Source organism: Cornus florida, unplaced genomic scaffold (assembly GCF_030987335.1).
Source record: "Cornus florida cultivar Cherokee Brave unplaced genomic scaffold, ASM3098733v1 CherokeeBrave_3.0.0_Hap2_Chr08, whole genome shotgun sequence".
Classification (NCBI taxonomy): domain Eukaryota; kingdom Viridiplantae; phylum Streptophyta; class Magnoliopsida; order Cornales; family Cornaceae; genus Cornus; species Cornus florida.
The window spans coordinates 39,515,563-39,539,146 of record NW_026775578.1 but is presented as its reverse complement, the minus strand read 5'-3'; the positions used below and the strand labels follow the sequence as shown (position 1 = coordinate 39,539,146).

At 33.4% G+C, this 23,584-nt stretch overlaps 1 protein-coding gene across 1 annotated transcript; it reads left to right on the top strand.

Annotated features, from left to right (window-relative positions):
* Positions 1-3,816: 3,816 nt before the first annotated feature.
* LOC132271411 (lysine--tRNA ligase, chloroplastic/mitochondrial) lies at positions 3,817-22,435 on the top strand. Its single transcript, XM_059772776.1, has 14 exons — positions 3,817-4,130; positions 5,363-5,581; positions 6,337-6,448; positions 7,894-8,002; positions 12,376-12,433; positions 13,084-13,152; positions 16,316-16,423; positions 16,700-16,792; positions 16,949-17,053; positions 17,694-17,900; positions 18,123-18,217; positions 19,978-20,068; positions 21,407-21,583; positions 21,981-22,435. The coding sequence occupies exons 1-14, from the start codon at positions 3,855-3,857 to the stop codon at positions 22,071-22,073; spliced, it is 1,812 nt and encodes a 603-aa protein (XP_059628759.1). The 5' UTR covers positions 3,817-3,854; the 3' UTR covers positions 22,074-22,435.
* The last annotated feature ends 1,149 nt before the right edge of the window (positions 22,436-23,584 follow it).

Sequence of the window (23,584 nt, the reverse complement as noted above, 5' to 3'; positions counted from 1 at the left end):
TGATAATGTTTTTGCAAATCCATCACTCAGCTCGCAGTTTTCTGATACAGGGATAGTAAAATGAATCATTAATTTTGATTAATGGCATAAAAAAACATTTTAGTTACTAGTTCTTGGTACATATTTGGTGTCCTATTTCACTCATTCCTCTATATAAATGGAACTCTCGTCCTCTATATAGACACGCGTTGATGCACTTTCAAAAATTCTCCACCCAAATAAGCTAGATATTTATAAACTCTAAAAATATCCCTCTACAAACTCAACATGTTCTGAAATTTTCTATTCTAAAATTTTCATACTTTTACAAAACTCCACAACTCTCTACATAAACAAGGAAGATTCAAGAATTCTCTACATAAATAGGGAAGATTTTAGAATTCAACTCTGCGAAGAGCCTTCTTGGTAAAAAGAAACTCACAAACTCATGGTAATAAAAAACATTCAACTTTAAAATGGAAGTATCATTAGATTATAGTCTGGACCGTTATGATGTACTTACTCTATCCAAACTCACGGTTAGATTACGATATTATTTGACTCTTGCTTCATAATTTTCAACATAAATTCTATGGAGATTCTAGAATTTTCTACATAAATAAGAAAGATTTTAGAATTCAACTCTCAACAAGAAACTCACGTATTCATTGTACCCTATTGAGTAATTAAAGACATTTAACTTTAAAATGTGAGAAAATATCTTTAGACTAGGCCGTTATTATGTATTTACATTTTACACTATCCAAACTCACGGTTAGATTATGATATTATTTGACTTGTGCTTTATAATTTTCTACATAAATTATAAGAAGATTATATAATTCAATTCTTCACTAAACGAGTCGATCATCTCAGCAAGAAACTCATATACTCATTATACATACCCTACGAGTAATTAAAGACATTTAACCTGAGAAAATAATATTTGTACAATTAGACTATAGTCCGACCATTATGATGCACTTGCTCTATCCACAAAGTTAGATTATGATATTATTTGACTCTTGCTCCATAATAATTATTATTGTTTTTTGGGCTTCATAATTATTGCTGAAATTCAAGATCAAACTTGACATTGTAGAATTAAAACACTAAGCTATAATTCAATCACAAATTTACATTTTCATTAGGATTTTAAAGACAAATATTCTCATGGAATTTTAAACTGGACTTAATAAATCCTCCTTGTCGCGAAGTTAAATATTTTAGACTGATTAATACTAATCATTCAAATAACATCAAATATGATGTAGAAAGTCCCAAGTCAAAAATTCACTATAATTTTTTTTTTTTTTAACTTCACTATAATTTGATATAGTCTTGTTTTTGTTATCAATTAAGAAAGATTATAATTTTTCAAAATTTACAGTTATCCACAATCAATTCGATAAGTATTTCATTTCCCAAATAATTAAGCTCATTTCAATCAATCATTTTCTTAAGATGCTTAAACCCTTTTTCAAAATAAAAAAATCTAATAATTTTCTCATACACACATCTATGCATTCTAGATTTTGATTGAGACGATAACTTGAATATGAAAAAAGAAAAGAAAAAAGAATTCAAGCAGTCCGACTCCAAATAACTATAAAAACTTTGTTTATTAATTATAGTTGTCATTTATTCTTGATTATTTTTTCTTTTACATGTATGTAGTATGTATATTTAAATATTGTACATGAATATGTGTGTATATATATAGAGAGAAAGAGTCCATAATGTGCTCTATCCTTCGCCAAAAAAAGAAATATATATATATATATATATATATATATATATATATATAATTGAAATATAAAAAAGGATAATAGGTTTGACTTTGTCAAGTATTGAAGCAACCACCCATTTGAAGCAACCTCCATATTTGTCACTGCAACCAAATAGATGATGACAGAGAAGGAGGTGGTGATCGGAAAGGGAAGATGGCCGGTTCTTCAAAATCAGCGGCCGTGGGGACGCTGCTGCTGGTGGTGCTGATGTGCATGACGACGGTCGTGACAGCATCAAAAGAGTCGGAGGCGTTCGAGCATTGCATAGAAACTTGCAAGGCTATTTGCATTAAACTAAAGGATGTCGACGACGATCAATGTCAGCAAGCTTGTGGTCTTGGATGCCAACAGTTGCTAGGTAGGGGGAGAGTGGTTGTCCCTGATAAGGATACTTTGTTTTAACACCTTTTATGTATAAATTATTGTAACAAAAACATATATATTAGTGAATCATTACAATATATATATATATATATATATATATATATATATATATATATGCATGTTTTAATTTGTTGGTTTTGTTCTTCTCATTTATCAGATTCAATTTCATTGTAGAAGACAAATTATTATTATTATTATTATTATTTTGAAGAATTCATAATGACATATCTGATCCATGCGTAATATCATAAAAAAAAAAAAAAAAAAAAAATTAGATACAAATTCATGTAGAACATATGATAATGTAATGATAGTCTCTCTTCTTCAAACAAAAAACAGTTGTTCGTGGGGTGTATATTTGTTTGAAGTATTGAAAAAACAAAAAATGAGAAAAGAATCACTCGATTTGATAGGAACTATATTTTGCAATGAGATTTCGAAAGGAGAATTGTAATGAAATTGGGGTCGAAGTGATTTCAAATAACAAAATATGATGGGTCAATATTCGATGAAAAATTGTCAAATTTCAAAGCTTTGGAAATTGGTCTATTTTGTATCTTGAATTCCCCTATGGAATAAAAATGAGATTTCATTTTGAATTTTTTGTTTATTTTATTATTATTATTTTGATATCCAATTATCAAAAGATTTGATTTCAAACACAGTTTTGTTCATATGTAATTTGAAATTTATAGATAATAACTTGGTATATAACCAATCCAAACATAAAGACCGTGGTAATCATATCGAAAAACTTCATTTGTGTAAGCAATACAAAATAATTTTTATTTTATTTTTTTAGATTTGTTTCTTTCAGAACTTGCACATTTGTGCATAATTGATTATTTAGGTGTCGCAAAAAATAACAGTGCTCTTTTTATAAAATAGTAGTTACATATATTTTTTTCCAACATAACAAACCATTAACCTGAGCTTTTATAATTTCAGTTAATAAACTTTATGGTGTGATAAATGCTGTTGGCAAATAATTTAATGGTACGACTTTATATATATATTTTTCAAGGAAAAAAATTAAATTTAAATAAATTTAAGATAAATTTTATAATTTTTTTAATATAGTCAAATATTATTAAAATTTAAATTTTTATAAGAAATAAAGATAAAAAGAAAATTATAACTAATAAAAAAAATATTTATTTATATATTAATTATTAATAAAATTTTGCATATTTTAAACTCTCTCCTCAAACTCGCCCAATAAGAACGGACGAAACCAATTATTTATTTTTTTATTTTTCACCACGAAATGGAATAAATAAGTTACCAAACCCACCCTCCATGACTTCGAATATATAAAGTTATGTACCTTGATACAATTCTACATATATTCCAGTTGGATTTAGAAAAAAAAAAAAAAAGAATTTCAATATAATAAAATATTTAACAACTATAATCATCAAATTTATTAACTTTATGATTAAAAGATAAAAATATTATGAGGGTAATGAAAAAGGATTTACAAAGAAATTATCTCTATTTTCCTTTTAGAGAAGTGACATCATAAAACTATCATTTTATATATAAAAAAAAACACAAATATTTCATAAAAACAAAACATTTGTATGCATGTAGTAATTTTGGCACTTTAAATTTATCATTCAAATATTATTTTATCTTTTAAAAATATTCCATATTATAATGTGGATATAGTAGGTAAAACAGCACACAAAAGAATCAGAAATGGAGGCGATGAAGGTGCTTAGCGCATCCTCACAGCCTCTGAAGCACCTCTTCCATTTCGCTTCTTCAAGCCCTATCAGACGAACCACTTCTAGGGTTTTCATAGTTAGATGTTGCTCTTCTTCTTCCTCCTCTCCGCCCTCCCCCTCTTCCGCTACCGCCACCACCGGCGGCGGCAACAGACTCCCCGGCCGGAACCGCAGATCCTCTTCCACTACAGCGACGCAGTCTTCCACCTCTGACAGAGACGCCGTTCGCGCCATCCGTCTCAAGAAAGTAACTGACAGCATTCTTCTTTCAATCTCACTTCTTGTATTTTTTTTTCACGAAGAACCAATGCAATTGCTAATATACGAATTATATATATATATATATATTTGTTTTGAAAGCAACAGTTGATTTGAGTTTTTTCAGATTTGCCACTCCACTAACCTCAAAGAACTATAATTACCAAAGACGTTTGCCCTCTACAATAACTACCGCTGGATATATAATTTTTCCATATGTTAATGATTAAAATAGTTAAGGGTTAGACTTTGATTGGAATTCAAGTCTTTTTCCAACTAGAGTTCAGAGGGCAAGGATAATAACTTGAATTTTTAATCTGAAAATGTTGCAGAAAATACATTGGAATCAGTAGAGGAAGCAATTACCATTAACGGACATACCACTGTGTACATTTCTGTTATTAAATTTAATATAATAGGTTAAAGAAAATTGAAAATCATGAGATAACATTGTGTATATTTTGATGGGTTTATAAATGTGCAAAAGTGGAAAAGAATATATAGTTACAAGAGGCAAGGTCTCTTCTTTTAGGAAGAGGAAAGTAATAATGTGGTACTTAGTTGAACTATATTGAAGGGTACTTGGGACTATCGCTTCCGAAGTGGTGCAATGGTGCATTGCTAAAAAATATTATGTGCCACCTCTTCAAAGATGTTAAGTTCCAAGTTCAAGGAATCAAGGTTGTGAAAAAGGTCTTTGTTGCTTGTGACATTCTCCAATGCTACATTCTGACACATATTATGCTCACAAAAATTCACAATGCTGATTTACCAAGTACTCTGTAAATTGTAGCTTCATTCTGAGTTCTGCATATTGAATTAATATTTGCCTTCGTATTTTATGGTGAATGTACTACATAGCACCACTATTACTTGGTTCCTTGTCTTTTGTAATTACAGAAGTATCAGAAAATTGTAAAGTTGGAGTGAGTATGCCTGAAGTAGGTCATTAGAGTCACGGTTTTTAATATGGGGCTTACCTAAATTATTTTAGAATATCATTAACACTGGAAGTCATAATTTTGTTTTGGTGCTACTTACTTTTTTTCTTTAGTTGGAAAAAATGAAGACATTGCACACATTATTGTACAATTCTTTTTTCTCTTATAAAATATGATACGCAGAATTATTTATGTGGAATTATGTTTTCATATGAATTGTTGTGAGAATTGATACAATATAGAATCTGGTGTAATGGAAGGTAGCATGCTTGTCTTACAGGTGGAAGAATTGAGGAGCAAGGGTTTTGAGCCCTATGCATATAAGTGGGATAGGACTCATACTGCTAATCAGCTGCAAGATATATATAGGCATCTGGGCAACGGTGAAGAGTCCAACAACGAGAGTGATCATGTATCAGTAGCAGGAAGAATTGTGGCTCGTAGAGCTTTTGGAAAGCTTGCTTTTTTGACTTTGAGGGATGATTCAGGGACAATTCAGGTGAGTCCCCTTCTTTTTTTTTTTTTTTTCGATTATGCCTCCTCCCTTCCTCCTCCACCTCCTCCACCAACACAAGATGTGATGTGAGATTGATTTAGTGGTATTGTGCTTGTTCGTAGCAGTACTATGTATGTGTTTTCTTGGTGAAAATCAATTTGCTAAGATCCTTCATGCCACTAAACCACTGAATACTGGTGCTATTCTTTAGCAAAGCAAGCAATAACCACCACATACCTTTATTTGAAAGCTGATTTTCTTCTTCTTTCAGTGGCTACTAATCAGATTGGTAATGAGCCTGTTGGTTCTGGTTATAGTTTACTTTTTCTCTGTCTAATATGGCTGAAGAAAGTTTGATAAATTCAATGGTTTTTATGATGCATAGCAGTTGGGGTTAATTCATACAACTTTGACTTTGAAGATGGTCATTTGAAGATAGTCATTTGGTTGATTTTATTCTAATGAATTCTTTTTATTTGTTTATTATTTATTATATTTTATTTTAAATTTTGTGGGTCCTTCAGTTTCAAGTTCCTTGATCTTATGACAAGGGCTTGAAGGAGCCAAGATTAGGCAAACTGATTTAATAATCATCAACTGACATTTTTTGAATGCAAATCACTCAGCCGTGATGTTTTATATTTTCTAACTTATATTCATTGTGGATTTTTTTTTTGGTTCTCTTTTTTAGCGTGGCTTTCTTGTCTAATTCTCATAGAGCAAGGCAATATGCTGACATTATTTATTTTTGGTTTTAGCTTTACTGTGAGAAGGAAAGGCTTATAAATGATCAATTTGAGAAGTTAAAGACACTTGTTGATATAGGTGATATACTGGGTGCAAGTGGCTCGGTGAAGCGGACAGAGAAGGGTAAGCTATACTGATCCTTCATTATATTTATTTATCAAGATTATCTTGGTGGGATATGGGTTTATATAGGTACTCTCATATTTCCTTTTATTTTATAGTTTGGGAGAATACAAAAGAATCAAAAGATAGATATAATAATGTTTCTTTGTTTTCGTAGTATTCCTTGGCTTTGGTTGCTTATCGTGGAAAAGAAAGATGCAAGTGTATCTATGAAATTTTATCCCTTAAAATATTTTTGAAATGCATATCTGGATGTGTGCATCATCTTCTAATTGTGGAGATACATGGTTCTTCTATCAGTCCGTGAGCTGAAAGTTTAAAACCTTTTTCATTCTGATTAATCAGAACACATGAAGTTTGTTGTGAAATATTATGCATATCACTAGAATCCTTAATCCACCTGCTGTAGATTCTTACATGCTCCAACCAAAGCAACTTTCAGTGTTCGGACACCCAATGATTTTTTGTATTTATTTATTTTGGTAGTGAGAAAAAATTGAAAATAGTGATAAATGTGCAAGTTGTGAAGGGAACAAACTCAGTAACAGAGGGAGAAAAAAAAGAACTTGGAGTCTGATGATGCACTAAACAGTTGGGTCCTCACACTTCCTATTTTGCAGTCATGGAAAACTGGGAAAGAAGAAGTGAATCTTCTCTTTATGAATTGTATGAATCAATATTATTACATTCCAATTCCTTTCAGATACCTCCCAAGGAAAATCTCGAATTGGATCCCAAACTGATGGGTTAGTTTGATCCCTCTGTGCACCTCATAAATCCGTTGATATGACCTGTGGTGGGGATAAGCCTCCTGGTTTCAAGGTTCACCATGATGGATTGTGGTTCATGCAGGGCCATCAAATCAGTTTAACTATTTAGAACTGGAGTTTTGGTCGTGGCATTGTGCCATAAACAAGGAGGTTTAAGATCTTGCCATTTTTGTAAATTAGGAACTCCGAACTCCTCTTCCAGATTTGCCCAAATAAAATAAAAAAAAAAATGAAGAAAAAAATAAAAAGAGAAAAAGAGGAACTCTTCCTTCCCCAAACTTGTCTCTCTCAAGGAAGAGTCCGCCAACATAATCTGACTTCATTAATTGCAATTAAATTATTAATATTCTATTAGGTAAGGCTGGTAGTTTAGTAATAATGCAATATAATGGTTATAGGATTTGGTATCTCTAACTGCAACATAATATTCATGTCTTAAAGCCATTCCTTTTATTACTCAAACAAGTAAGAAACCTTAGTGTGGCTTGCAAGCTTGATAAATTTGTCCTTGAAATATTTTAGCATGAACAGCTGCATAATTCCAAATGATGAGGATTTCTTTTTAGGTGGCGTTTGTGGACCTTCCTGGCGAGATTTTTAATGAAAAAGAATGATGTCGCGATGAGTGCATATAGATGCTGATTAGACAATCTTTCTACCTGATTTGTTTTGCAGGGGAGCTTTCTGTTAACTTGAATTCATTTGCAATTCTTACAAAATCTCTACTCCCACTTCCGGATAAATATCATGGTCTAACTGACGTGGATAAGCGCTATCGCCAACGGTGATCTTTTGTTATTCTTTTCTTCTTTGTTGGATATGCATGTGTCTGCATAATGTTATGAGATGACTAGACATTGCAATTATTTTGTTACAGGAATTCACTGGTCTAGATAATGACAGATAACCCATTTGAATCTTGAAACAGTTTCATTATTGTTCTAACTATAACATATGCATCTTATTTTTCATGGATGCAAATTCTTCTTGTAGAAGCATTGTTTACCTTGTATCTGTTGGGAGGACCAACACTTTAGGCTTTGAGATGTCAAAGTATGCTAAAGTCCCTAACAACGTAGAGAGGTTGGGTTTGGAGGTTGGGTTTGGGGGTTGGTTGAATGGGTCTTCCAAAACTTTAATTAACAGTACTGAATTTTAAATTCTATAGTTATAAGCAATAATAAGTAGCTTAATGAACATAAATTTAAACGAACACAATGACACACAAAACGCCAAAATTTACATAGAAAACTGAATAGGGAAACACTATTAGACCCTAGGCCAGACAGTTCAAATCCACTATAAGAAAAAGGTAATACAGATCTAATAGATTTTAAACCCATAAAATCACCTAAGCTACCGTATATCCAATCTTACACCGGATGTTCTAGCTCAGGGTGGCCTATGTCTCTTTCCTATGATTGATCTCCTCTACGAGTTGTCCGGCTCCTTAATCTTTGTTCGTGTGATTTCAGTGTTGATCTCCTTTGCAGCTCTTCAGGTTTGATGAATCAATACTTGCAAATACTCCTCACCATCCTCACCATCCACAATATACTGAGATGCCGAAAAGAAAGAAAAGCTGATCTAGATTGCTTATATGCTTTATATGCATTCTAGAATTCTCTTGTATCTTGTTTTTGAATTGTAGGAGTGTGTATTGACTCTAACTTACAGGCTCTTGCCTTATTCTATAAGAAACTGACCCCATCAGACTTCTCCGTGGCTGAAAATAAAGAGTTAAGGGACTGAGTTTCCGAACCAGCCATCTAACAATGCTAAAGAAGCCTCCTCTTCACTTGGCATAATGGGGATGTCTGTCTGAGTGAACATGGCTTGAAACTCGAGTTTGTTTCGACTTTGGTAAAGGGCTCCCTTTTTGGTGCTCCAACCAAATAGGAAAAAAACAATTTCAAGAAGATTGTCTGATAGGAGATACATAATTTAGAAAATATGGATTTTATGCTTAGTATGGACCGGCCTTTCTTTTTTAGGTATAGGCTTTTGATACTAGACAACTAGGTATAAAACAACATAGGAACTTAGTTTCGCAGGGTTCATTCGCAGAGTGGGACGATTAATGGATCAATTATTCATAGTCCCTGCATTCTATATGTCTGATGCTTTTTAGCCGTGATAATGATATGAATGTATAAATTAAAACCATAATTGTTGAGTTAGGTTCTTGAAAGGTGAATATACCTTGTTACCCTTACCACAATCTTCAAATTTTCATCTTAAAAATCCTTGGATCATGAGGTGACATAACCTAACTACCTTAACCAACATTGAAAAATAAAAAATAAAACTAAGGACAACAATCAAACTTTTGTTACAAAATTTGTCAGTGCTAATGAGGTAACAATATCTGCCTTTATATTTGTTGAAGTGGTGCAACTAACCAGTGAGGGTTATTTAAAATGGCATTGTGGGTTTTTGTGGTCAATTGCATTTTATTTGAGGGTTAGGAGACTGGTTCTTGACAGTTTGTTTGCTTCAACTGGGAAGGAGGATAGGGAAAGGCTTGAAAGGCTTTTTCTAAAGATGATGTATTGGGGGAGTAAGAAGATTTGTAATAATGATAAGGCGTCATGCCCTGACAACATGACCGGTTTTCTTTCAGCAACCATGGTCAGTGGTTTGAGGGGCTTTTATGGCATTGTTGTATGCTTTGTTTGAGGTTGGAGGTTTTAAAAGGTTTTTAATTACTTCATTTCTTGCATTGATCCCTAAAAATGGGACACCGTGGATATTGAGGATTTCAAACCAACCAATTTGATGGGCAGTTCTTTGGAAGTTGATTACTGAGGTCTTATTCTTATGACCTCAAAGGTGATTGGAGGTATTTTTCCGGATATTCTTACTTTGTTAGAGTTATTTTAGATGTGCTGTTGATCGCTAGTGAGTGTGTTGACGTTTGGTGTAGAAGTGGCAAACAGGGGACTTTATGAAGGCTAAATATTGAGCAGCCTACGATCTGTTCATAGGGGTTTCTTACTACATCTTCTGGACAAGATTATTTTTGATGGGAGATGGAGGATGTGGATTCAGGTATGTATTTTGACAGTTAGATTTTATATTTTGGTGAAGTTTTCTCAGGAGGCATTCTTTCTTAGGAGTAGAGGTTCAAGGTAGAGAAACCTTTTTTCACCTCTTCTGTCCTTTTGTTATGGAGCCTCTAAGCAAGACTATACATAGGGCTCCGGGCTCCGGGCATGTTAGAGGCGTTATGATTGGTTAGTGGGGCACCTTTATTCTGTTTCTCACTTGCTCTTTGTAGATGACATGATTATTTTCTGTGTCAAGGATGAGGATCAGCCGAGGTGTCACTGGTGTCTGCTTTTGCACTTTGAGGGGCTATTTATGCTTATGTGTTGACCTGGAAAAGTGAGATCATTCTGGTTGGGGAAGTGGTGGATATGATGGATTTTTGACTGCTAATTGGGGTGGAAGGGGTTCCTTATCTTTGATCCATTTGGGGTTGTCTAAGAAGCACAATCACTTCTACAGAGGCATTCAGTCCTTGTTAGACACTTCTAAGGCTGGCACTTTACAAGCACTCCTAAACATTTTTAGGTACCTCGTGGATGCATTCACAATCCAAAAATAAATTTTGTTAGGACACTTGGTTGACACATCCCTAACATGCCCGACACAAGTTTTAATAAGGTCTTTTAGGGAAAATGGTTGTGGAGATATGGGGCTGAGAGTGTCTCATTGTGGAAGAGGGTGATTGAAACTAATGTCTGCTTGGGATTGATATTCCGATGCAGTGAGTTTGTCTTATGGGCCTAGGGTTTGGATATCATGAAATGTTGCGAAATCTTTATTCAGTGTGAGGAATGGTCAAAGGATTAGATTTTGGCATGATGTGTAACTTGGTGGTGAACAGAGATGCTTTATTAGTTGCCTGATTACATGATTCTCTGAAAGGCTGTTGTTGTGTGGAATTCAAGGTTTTCAGCGATTTCTAAGGCTGCGAAGTGGAGAATGTGCTCGTTTTGTTTGCATTGTTATATGCAGCTGCTGTGGATGGGAGGTAGAGATTCGATAAGGTGAGAAATTGATTGTCATGGGAGATTCATACTTAGGTTTTGCTGTAGGAATATTGATTGGAGGAAATTATGTGATGTTACAATGGAAAGTGGTTTCACACATTAATGCCTCTTGAAGGCGGGGTTCTTTGTGTAAGCGCGGTTAGGAAGCCATCCTAACCATGAAGAAGAGAGAGCATGCCTTTATGATGTGGATATGCAAAAGGATGGGGAAGAGTGTTGATCATCTTCTCCTCCATTGCGACTTTTTTCTGGGATGTAAGGAACCTTTTATTCTCCTTGTTGAGGTTTTGATACAGGATCGTTGGAAAGAATGTTGGTTGCTTGGAGTAGCTTTTGTGTCTTTGGAGTACTAGGAAGCTGTGAGTTATGGCTCGCATTTGTATATGTGGAGCACTTTATGTAAAATAAGGCAAAAGGTTAGGTTTGTCTCTGGTCTTCCACTCCCAGCAGCCTGAGTGGGTGGACCACACATCGGGCAATGCACTTCCATTTTTATTTTATTTTTTCTTAGTAAGGCTGTTTTGATGTCCAAATGTTCTATTACTGAATTTTTCGGAGATTTATACGTAACTATTTATGCATACCTCTTGTATACATGGGTTGAACACTGACTTTGGTGCTTACTGCTTTCTATAAAATTTCATTTACTTATAAAAAATTAAATTAAATGTTATAATTTAATGATGATGGGAAATGTCTAATTTTGGAGAGATATCATGGTCTTCGAGATGCTATATCCACATATAGGATCACCATATTATTGTAGTTAATAGTCAAATTACTAGTGGGATTTGTGTTAGTAACTTTATATCCATGAAATTATCTCTATTTTCATCGTACACATCATAAATGTGGCATCGTAAAATGACCAAACAATTACTGAGTGGATCTTATAGTTGAGCAATATAAATTAACTGTGGCATCGATATTATAAACAGATCTTTGCCTTATATTCTGTTGCTACTGGCTCCTAATATCTCCTTCTGTTCTCTATGTTTTGCAACTCTAGATCTGTATTTGGATGCCAGATAATTTTGGAGGCTGCAAACTGGTTTTTTGCTGATATCCACTGCATCTGTACTTGAATTTTCTTTGGTAGGTATATAGATATGATTGCAAATCCTGAGGTGGCTGATATATTCCGGAAAAGAGCAAAGGTGGGTCATCATCATTATTATTTTTGGTTCTGAAAAGTTTATAATTTTTTTCTTTCTAATATAATATTTTTTTATGGAATTAGGACTGAATAATCCTAGAGTCTTGGAATTAATTAGGTAACAATGGCATGTTTTGGCTAACAAAACTGTTTAATATGACCATAATATTTGGTGAGTGGCAAAAAAAAATATTTTATAACTACACATAAAGATAAGACAAGATTTAAAACTCCACAAATTGTCCTATTATTTTGTTAACGAGTCATATTATGAATCTTTGGAGAGACTGATTGACAGTGACTAATAATTGAAACAACAGTGGTGGCAAAATTGATTTGGGGTTTTGCTGGGATCCCCGGTCGCCGGGGGGGGGGGGGGGTGGTGTAAACAATGATGCTATCCACTTACTAAAGGACTAATGAGGAATGACGGAGAGAACAGAAAGATTTGTATGGAGAAGAAGTACCATTTTAAAATGTTTTGATATGAACCTTTGACCTTGTCAGTTTACTGCATGCGTATATTGATTCTTTTTTCCTTTAATTCCGCGCCCTGCCCCCCCCCCCCCCCCCCCCCCCCCCCCCCCCCCCCCCCCGGGTGCGTGCGCCTCTTCTAAGATCACTGTGCTAAATTGCCCTTGTTTTCAGTAGATCGTATCGAAGATTCGCAACACAGTGGAATCTTTTGGCTTTATTGAGGTTGAAACACCAGTCCTACAGGTTCGCATAAATCTTTTAATTTTATGGAATTTCCATTTTGAATATTTGTTTAATTAATAATCTGTCATGTTTCATCAAATGGGGGTCAGAAAAATAAAAATAGAATGTTCTGTTATGCTTTTAGCTGGACTGTTCTCTTCTTGAAGTCAGACTACTACGAAGCTTCGCAACAGTGCTCAACTAACATGTTTTGATAATATGTTTTTGGATTTTTTAATGACCGATTAGTATTACTAAAGTAAAAATAACTTATCAAAAAAAAAAAAAGTATTAATAAAGTAACAATTAATTGTGTTCTACATATTATTAGTATAAGAAATCAATGTTAATAATCTAATATTTTATGAAAATTCATAAACTCAAAATATGGCTTTTCAGGTTTGTATGATAGAAGAGAGATATAATTGGTGTGCCTTACAAAGAAAATGAATTCCTTAAATTTTGTTGAAATTATCTATAAGCTATGTATAAAGTTGATGGAGTAGAATTATATGCTTACATGCATTATTGCATTGTGTGGAGATATTAATGATGTTCCTGAAAAAGCAGGACTTTAATAAGGATTTACTCTTAAGCACATAATTGTTGACGTGGGTAGAGTTAGTATGGAAGAATATGATAATATGTGGGTTGACTCAGGTTATGGCCTTAGCTAAATCGGAATGGAAGAATAGGATTCATGTAGCTGACTCCAAATAGTTGGAAAATGGTTTTGAACGCCTTTTTATACAATCTTAGTCTTATAAAAAAAATAGTTGTAAAAGGCTTTGTTTGTTGTGGTAGCAATCACATACTTGTAAACAATATTTTTAGATGGTTATAAGGAAAGATGTTCAAGGAGACATTTCATGATGCATGTTGTTTGTTGATGATGTTGTTCACACTTGAGAAAACCCTACCAATAAAAATAAAAGGGGAAAATTACACAAACCTCCCCTGAGGTAAGGCCTTATTATACATGGTTCCCCTAATTTTACAAAGGGCTAGAATGGTCATTTGCCACATCAATTTGACAAATAGGAACTGTGTGTAATTAGACCTTACCTCATGGGAGGTTTGCTTGATTTGCCCAAAATAAACATTTAGATAAATACATTAGACCAAGAAGTTTCAAAATGGGTAGGACTAAACTAGAATATATGGAATGTAAATTCAATAAATAATAATAAAATGACAATATAATGATAATAATTTTTAAGATCAAAGGATTACTTAAAATATTCTTTTTGATATGTAGGATCAATAATACAAAAGGATGGAGAGATCGATGATGATGTAGGATTAGAATAGGTTAGGAATAGGTTAGGTAAATGACGAGAGACTAGTGGCATCTCACATGATAAAAGATATCAAGTAATGTCAAAGAGAAGTCTTACAGGATGATCATCAGGCTAGCTATCTTATATGAGGTAAAATCCTAGGTATTAGAAAAGAAATAAAACAATGCATCCATGTTATTGGAATGAGAATGATGAGATGGATAATAGGATTAATCAGAAGAAACTTAATAATTTACATGTTAGGAAAAAAAAATTAGGAGTGACACTTATTAGTGATAAAATAGGAGAAAGTGGACTTAGGTGGCATGGACATATACATGTAGACTAGTTGATGGGGAAAAAATAGTTAAAATATAATATAAGAGGCAAAGAAGCGGACTAGAACTAACATGAAGTAAAAAGAAATGAACTCAAGAAATTAGATAAATAGGACGCATAGCTCATAAAGTGTGGAAGAAGAGGAGATTTCAATTGCCTAATTCTGTTTGAATTGGATCAAGGCAAACATGATGATGATGATAATGGTGACATTGTCAAACCTAGAAACATCTACATGATATGCGCTGTTCCTCAAATGTGTGCTTGTTTGAAACTCAACTTACTAAGAGCCAATGCTTGCTATTTTTCCTAAACCTAGCAAACACTTATGCCGCCTCTAGTAAAGATGAATAAAGGAGCATGTAAGATCTTTGTAAGCCTAAGATGGGCATTGAAGTTTGTTTCATTTCTTCATTGATTTATATTTTATCTTAAATGTGTATCATTTGGAAATTATAAAAAATTAGATCGTTTAGATGAAAATAACCTTGTAGTTCTAAGTGCAGTTTTTTGATAAGAAGCAAAGAGAAATAGAAGACATATTTTTTTTACTTTGTACTTTTTAAGTTCAATTTAGAAAAGGAAAAATAATGATAAAAGGATGTGACTTTTCAATATAAATTGGATTTGGCTTGCGAGGAGATATGAAATAAAAACAACACACTCCATTATTTTGTGAAATGAGAAAGTTATTGGGTGATGTGAACTTGAATTGAATGCAGGCAGGCAGCAGGCTTGGATTTTGAGCTACTCTGAACTTTGTTGTCAAACGGATTAGTTTCCAATTCCGGAAACGAATTGATTGGCTGAAGGACAATTGCTCAGTGTTGGCCACTTGGACATTGAAGTTGTTTTTATTGAGGATGGGAGATAAAACTTATCAATTACTGCATGTAGCTTTTTCAAAAGGAATATTTTATAGATTCACCAAAAAAATAAAGGAATACTTTATAGCGAATTTGGCTTTTTTCTGATCCCTAGGTACTGTATTATTTCATGTAACTGGCATGCATACTTTACCAATTTGGCTCATTACGTCTTTAATGACATTGTTTTAGTAGATATCTCACTTGGCTCAGGATTATCTTTCCAAATTGTAATAAATTGCAGTATGTCGAGTTACCTAAACATAGTAGCTTGACTCTGTAAATAATTGCCATCTTGAAAAAAAAAAAGATGAAAAATACGTTGTGGTGCGGGATATGGGAATCTTACAGGTAAAGCTGCTGAATTATACAAGTTGTAAACATGATGATGGATAACTCAAGTGAAAATGACAGCGATTTGATGGATTGACTGTATGATTAACTGAGCTGAATATCAGGCATTTTTATTCTTCACATGTCTTTTTAGTAAAACTAATAAAGTTTTCTCATTCTGTTTCTTAATCAGGCTGCTACAGATAATATTATTAATACTATCTTTTGCCTGAAATACCTGATCTGTTCTTTGCTGATGTAATGCATGTCTTGCATATCTTCTTTGTTTTGTGAAACATCTGATATTTGGAACGCTGAAGATTGTCTTTCATTGCTATTTGGTTTTTAATTGGTTTGGTCTTCTAGGGAGCAGCTGGTGGAGCAGAAGCTAGACCTTTTGTTACTTACCATAATTCACTTGGAAGGGATCTTTATTTGAGAATTGCAACTGAACTCCATTTGAAGAGAATGCTGGTGAGAATTCACACACTCTAGCTTCAGTTTAGGCTTTGGCTTGAACATATATCATTGTAATTTTTGGTCCTTCAACCATCTTATGGAAGCTTTGTTTTTATATCCAAATAGAAAGGTTCTGAGACTTGAAGCTGTATTTGCACGCTTGGTAGCCTGAGTTTTAACAACTGCACCAAGCAATGTATATCAAAATAGCAATTATAAATAGATTTTGTTGCCCTGTTGTGCATGATTTCTTTTCCTTTTTCAAATAAGACCTCTCATTTCAAATGACAGGTTGGGGGATTTGAAAAAGTATATGAGATGGGCCGAATATTCAGAAATGAAGGCATTTCAACGCGCCATAATCCTGAATTTACCACTATAGAGGTAACATCCCTCTTTATTTTGCTTTCATTTAATCTAGTACACAGGTTAAGCAAGTGTCAATTGACATGATTCATGCAGTTGATGCACTCTCCTTTGCAGGATTTTTTATTTCTATTTAAAAATGGTATTGATTAGTATTAGTCTTGCTTGATTTAGATGTATGAAGCATATTCAGACTACGAAAGCATGATCAACATGGCGGAGGAAATTGTGACTCAATGTGCTCTTGCAGTTCAAGGGAAGCTTACAATTGATTATCGGGTAAAATTTGTTCTCTCCAAGGATGGTGGATACCACTGTTTGACCCCATAATATCTCCTAGTTAGGATGGATTTAAACATTGGACTAAGGAACCAAGTGGTAATTTGTTCTCTCTGATCTATTTAAAATTTTAGTAGTGTTAGTATGGTTCACTTAAGATTATGTAGCATTTAACACATTCACTTGTTTTCAATGAACAAAACTTCTAGAGTTAACCCAAGGGGTTGGCTCAAGTGGGTAAGCATCAGGTCTAACTAGGAAAAAAAAAAAAAAAACCCTCTGGAGTTGCAATTACCGTATTGTGCATAGTGAGCAATAAATGAGTAGACCTTAGTGCTATTTGTTACCTTTTTTTAATTGACTTGCTGCGTGCTTGACAATATATGATTTTCTAATGTTGAAGTTGCTTCGCAAATTGGCTGAAATTTATATTCTCTAAAAGGATAAACATTTGGGTATTCATTTTAAGATGCTTTTGAAATATGGTAGCTAGTTATGACATGTACCTCAAATGAGTAATGTTCTTTCTTGTAATTTAGTTATTTTTTATTAAATGTTTAACAATTATAATTGTATCAGATTTACCATTATTTGACGAGGATTAGGAATCTGTCAATGCTGTTGTAATGCTTCCGTGTAGGGAGAGGAGATATGTCTAGCACGGCCTTGGAGGAGGGAAACCATGCACAATCTTGTAAAAGAAGACACTGGGATTGATTTTGTTGAGTTGGGCAATGATCTTAATGCTGCTAAAGAAGTTGCTGTTAGAGCGCTTGGTACTAGCCTTGATAATAAAGATAAATCTTCTATTGAAGCATGCCCCTCTGTTGGCCATGTGCTTAATGAGGTTGATCTGTTTTTCTTTCTTCGGAAATACTAGTTTTGATTTTATATATGTAATTTGAATATAATGCACTTGGTTATTGTCCACTTGGAGGCAGATTGCTCCAAAATATTAGAATGCTTACTGAGCAATTCCTTTTGATATATTTTTTTTCCCCGACCTTTATGATTGAACATCTCTTCTATCTGCTCCTGCTAAAGTATTACTTCTGTAACATTTATCCAGATTTTTGAGATAGTGGTAGAACCCAAGCTGCTGCAACCCACATTTGTCATGGACTATCCTGTTGAGATATCTCCTCTGGCAAAACCACATCGAAGGTACTGAATCTGTTCCAAGTAATGGTTTGGCTGTAATACCCTTGCCCAGTAGTGACGTTTTCACTTTATATACAATTGTTATTTCTAAGAATGTCTTGAAACATATATTCATAGCAAGTAGAAAGAACTTAATTGAAACTCGAATCAAGGAGGATTTTGAATAGAAAATTTGGAATTTCTATATGCTCTTGTCCTAATGTTTTTAGAACTAAATACAAATTACAATTCATTAACTTGAACATTTGGTGTTTTAGCACCAGATAATAAGTACACTTCTACTGCCAACGAATAAAGTACATAAATTCTCTCTAATTAAATCAAGAGATATGGTGCAATGTTGCAGGTAGTTTGCATGCTATTTATGTATGAATGATTAGATTAAATCCAAGCTTCCATATAATTTCATTTAAGAATAAGATCCTATGTAACTTCAGAACTTCTGTGTTTTGTCTCTATCCATGCATCACAACTATATTTCTGGCATCTTAGAGCCCCCTTTGACTGGTGGTGCCTGTTCTATATTCCATGCAGCAACATGTTTTGTAGTTGGCTTTCCATTTATTGTCCATTTGGCTATGCCTAGATTTGATTTAATACATGGGGTTCTAAGCATCATTCTTCAAACAACGATCACATGGAAATTTTGAAGGAACTATCTTGTCTGAGTGGGATGGTCTTTTGTAGTCTCAGATAATTTATTGTGAATATCAACAATTTCATTTACATGTAGTGGAAGTTCATGGTATGCGGAGATTGACATTCCTCCTAAAATTAAGAATGCTGCAATACAAAAATATATAGTAGTTGTATAATTTGAGTGTAAAGAGCAAATCAAGGTTATGACAAAAGGCTGGACCTCATAATTATATGTAATTTCAGTTACACAACTCAATTCTCGGTTGATTTGCTTCCTAGAATGCTAATGTAGCATATGTAGCTACCCAAAGAGTGTTTTTTTTTTTTTTTTGTGATTAGTCCCTTTATTTCTCATTTTGTATGACTAATAGATAAAGAGAAGAATATGTGATCCATGAAATTCTTGTTATTTTCCCTTAATTTGTTTTTTTTTTTTTTTTTTTTTTATATATACAAATACAAAAATTTCTAGTTATTTTACCATTTATTCTTAAGCTCCTTTTTGGGTATGCATAATAATGAATCTAGTAAGGATCGTTGCATAGTGAAAGCTATATATATATATAGGAAACAAGTCGTGCTATGTTCTTTTTAGGTTGATTCATGTCTAAGGGGATTTGGAAGGTAAAGAGGGAAGTGGGAACTTGTTCATTATAAAGATAATGATTTATTAATGTTTTAATTGAGAAAGGCTGAAGATCAGTCTCCATATGAATTAGCTAATAATGCTCCAACTATTTTGGCATGTTACAAGTGTGTAAATGTTTATCTCTGCCCCATTCCCACCTTTTTTTTTTGGGTAGGTAAGTTACACACAGACCTAACTCACAGAGTCACCAACTATTGCCTCCAAGGGGACTTGACCCCTTAACCTTCCATTTGGAAGGAGGAGATACCACATGAGGTAAAGGCTCGGTGGTAATACTACTACTATCTAAAGATTAAATGTGGATTTTGTTCTTATCAGTTTAATGTCACTGCTAGTTCTTTGGTGATAAAATTTCAAATATTCTGTTATGACATGCATTTTCTGTGCTTGTGAAGAATTGTGTGAAGTAAAGAAATTGGGTATTTTTTTTTTTTTTTCTCTTCCATTAATCTTACCTTTACTCCTTCCACTTTAGGCTTGCTGGCTTGACTGAGAGATTTGAATTATTCATATGCGGTCGTGAACTAGCCAATGCATTCTCTGAATTGACTGACCCTGTGGATCAGGTAAGCATCACTACAAAATTTAAATTTGGTTACTGTCAGCATGTATTGCTTCATAATTAAAGAGCCTAATTTCATAAATCTGTCCTTAATTAGGGATTGTCTTATCAGTGCAATGATGAATCCCTTTGGCTGAGGTTGGTATTCTAGTTGAAGTACTAATATTTTCAAAATGGTCTTCCCCTGAAGCATAATAGAACTAACCCATTCAGAAGATTTCTCTTCCTCATTTCGCTCATTGTTCAACGCCTTTTTCCACTGTGATGGGGGAGGATTCATGTTGTGTGTTCACTCTCAATTGTCTATATATTGATATATATTTTTATTTTGCAATATGCATTACCCAGTATATATACCTCTTGCCTATGTAGGGCATAGGGAAGGAAAGCTGGAGACAAATCTAACATTTAAAAATATTTTACACAAAGTGATTAGTTTGCAAAATTACAAGATTTTCTATTTGTGTTTAGGTCTCATTGCAAACTTACAAAAATTACCAAAACACGCGGGCATCTTAGGTTACAGTATTGATAGAGTTGTGAATCTTTATGCCCCTCCTCCTCCTCCTCCTCCTCCTCCTCCTCCTCCTCCTCCTCCTTCTCTCTCTCTTGTTGATTAAACATGAATTTCGATGAAGCTTCATGGTATAAAATTTATTGTCTTAAATGGGGAGCAAAATATAAATAATTCCTGAAAAATATGTCAGAGTTATTTTTTTATAGAAATAATGGATACCTGTTACAGTGTTTCATAGAGAACAATCAGTAATTGTGCCAAGTTGATTTCTTAATGAGAAAGTTCAAATAACTGGAAATTGAAGTACTCTGGAAATTCTGTTGTTTATTTTGGTCATAGTCTTTCCATATACTGAAATAGATACAGCTGTTGCATATAATAATATATATAAAAAAGAAGCAACATCAAAAGAAAAGCAGGTTTATATAATCAGGGAGGGAATGTTTTGTAACTTTAAACTGCCAATATGAAGTAGTTGTTCTTGTTTCCTACTCAGCAGTCAGTGTGAATCTCGTATGTAAATGCTTGTTGTAAGTGAAGAATCTGGGTGTGGGCTGGAATATTGAACAATATACTTTTTCCTAGAAAAACCTTGGAAGGAAAATTAATATTAAAATCAATACAGCATAAATTTAATTTTGTTAACTAGGAAATTTTTTTAAAAAATAAACTAAATTTTGTTGTAGCACCAGTACCAGGTTGACCACCTATTGTCTTTTATTCTTAGCATGATCCTCTTACAATGCATCTTGAAAAACTGCTAGTATGTTGGTTTTAATTCAAAAGCATAAAAAACACTAACTCTCTTAATTTGAGTGATGTCAGAGAGGACGCTTGGAAGAACAAGTGAGACAGCATAATGAGAGGAGAGCCAAAGCAGTTTCAAGTACGGACTCTGCAGAAGAGGAAGGAAAGAGAGGTGATGATGTTTTGTATGAAGTGTCTCTTGATGATGATTTCATAACAGCTTTGGAATATGGAATGCCTCCCGCTTCAGGAATGGTACGGTCATTTAGTTTCTTCTTTTACAAATAGTATAGCAGAGGACATCCTTGATAATTATTAAGAAATTAGACCAACACCAAGTACTTGGTTTGTCTGAGTTGATTTCTTCTTGTTTAGATACTGCATTCTTAATTTGTATATGATTATACTTGAATTTGCACACACTATTTTTGGGTTTTCTATTTGTAATAATACCTCGATGTTATGTTGTTAATATCAAATAATCCACAAATTATATCAGATCATACAAATTGCTAATGATTCTTAAATTATTTGCAACTTTCTAGTACTCTTGATAGTTGTGGTATTGCATTAAATTAATCTTTTTATGCACATTTGATATTGTGATATATATTCCTAAACAAAAACTAATGAAAAAAGACTTGATTTGCAGGGTATTGGAATCGACAGGCTAGTAATGCTTCTCACAAATTCTGCCAGTATTCGTGATGTTATTGCTTTCCCGGTGCTCAAACTTCAGCAGTAGGTGTACAACAAATGTATATTGGATCGTATTGAAGTAAAGAGAGTTTTAGTGCCACAATTATGCGTCCAATTTTTTCGAAGAGGATTTTACTGCCGGCAGGAGTCGTTGCATTTTTTTTTTTTTAAGGTGGCTGTTTCCACCAATGTCTTGTTTGATACAAAGATGCAACCAGAAGATGGCCAAGTTTGACCACTGCTGCATTTTTACATTTTTAAGATCATATTTAGAAGTGCAAATTTTTGTCCATTTGTTTACATATATTTTTATTTATGAAAGGCACTTTTGTTAAGAGATCATTATTGTAAAATGTACTATGTTGAGGAAAACACGCACACATAATATTTATTTATTTGCTTGGAGATTTTTTTTTTTTGATACATTCAGCCAAATGAGAATTCAAAATGGTTGAATTATCAAATTTGTGTAATGATTTTACCTATTTTGGAAATCCTTCCTCCAGTATTTCACTTTATTTTAATTTAATATTTTTGGTTTTGCTAAAAAATAAATAACTTTTTATTAATATATGATCTGTATTATGAATGGCGTACCATTTATGCAATAGAACACCAAATGTTGCCTTTACCATTTTTCTCCTAAATCACTCTCAGCCTATTAAAAGTGTCCATTTCAAAGTGAGCAATTTTCAAGGGCTTGTGAGGATATGATTTTATTTGTGGTGACATCCAGTGCACTTTAGATAGTGAAGCACACTACATCATTGTAGCCTACATCACAGATGCAACATCTATGGACTCATGATGTCACAAAGGATTTGAGAATTATTACATCTTCTTGTCGCGCTGCAGCATTATTAAATTGAATTTTACGGATTGTTATGCTGTTGATTTAAAATTATTGCATTAACGATTATTTTATACATTGTTGTGTTGTCGATTTAAAATTGTCACATTATCGATTTACATTTAGCGCATGACCTAAAATATCACTCAAAGAAGATCTTGATTCAACAATCATCTGCACCCAAACCATGCACTCAATAAAATAAACTTTTAATTTTCCTTCTGTTTTCAATTTCTCCTTCCTTCTCCTCTTCCTCCATTATTTTCACTGGTTAACATTTATTAGGGTTCCTAAAGAAGTGCTTTTCGGTTGGATGGTTTTAGTAAAAAAAAAATGCAATATTCAAGGCATTTTCCGTGAATTTCCTTATTGAATTTAAACCAAAAGTTTTGTGATGTAAAAAAAAATATATTAAAATTGAATACTACTGTATTTTTTTAATAGGAAGTGAAGAGTTAAAATCCCAATGAGACAGTAACGTGTAATGACTACATCTGTTCCTTTAATTTTAAAAAATATATATCAAAATTGAGCTAAAAGTTTTGCAACAACAAAATATCTACAGCCAATATAATAGTATTTATTTGTGCTATCAAACAAAAGTACAACTGTGCTTTTGAAACCATGAATAACTTTTGAACCCCCAACGCTACTCAAACATTGAAGTCTGAATTGGCTGGAAAACGGGACTCCACGAATGTTCTTAT

Bases quoted from the DNA above. Each gene is read 5' to 3' on its own strand.
- LOC132271411 (XM_059772776.1), top strand. From the start codon at position 3,855: ATGGAGGCGATGAAGGTGCTTAGCGCATCCTCACAGCCTCTGAAGCAC. The intron at 20,069-21,406 runs GTAAGCATCACT...GAGTGATGTCAG, and splicing joins TGACTGACCCTGTGGATCAG to AGAGGACGCTTGGAAGAACA. The intron at 21,584-21,980 runs GTACGGTCATTT...CTTGATTTGCAG, and splicing joins TGCCTCCCGCTTCAGGAATG to GGTATTGGAATCGACAGGCT.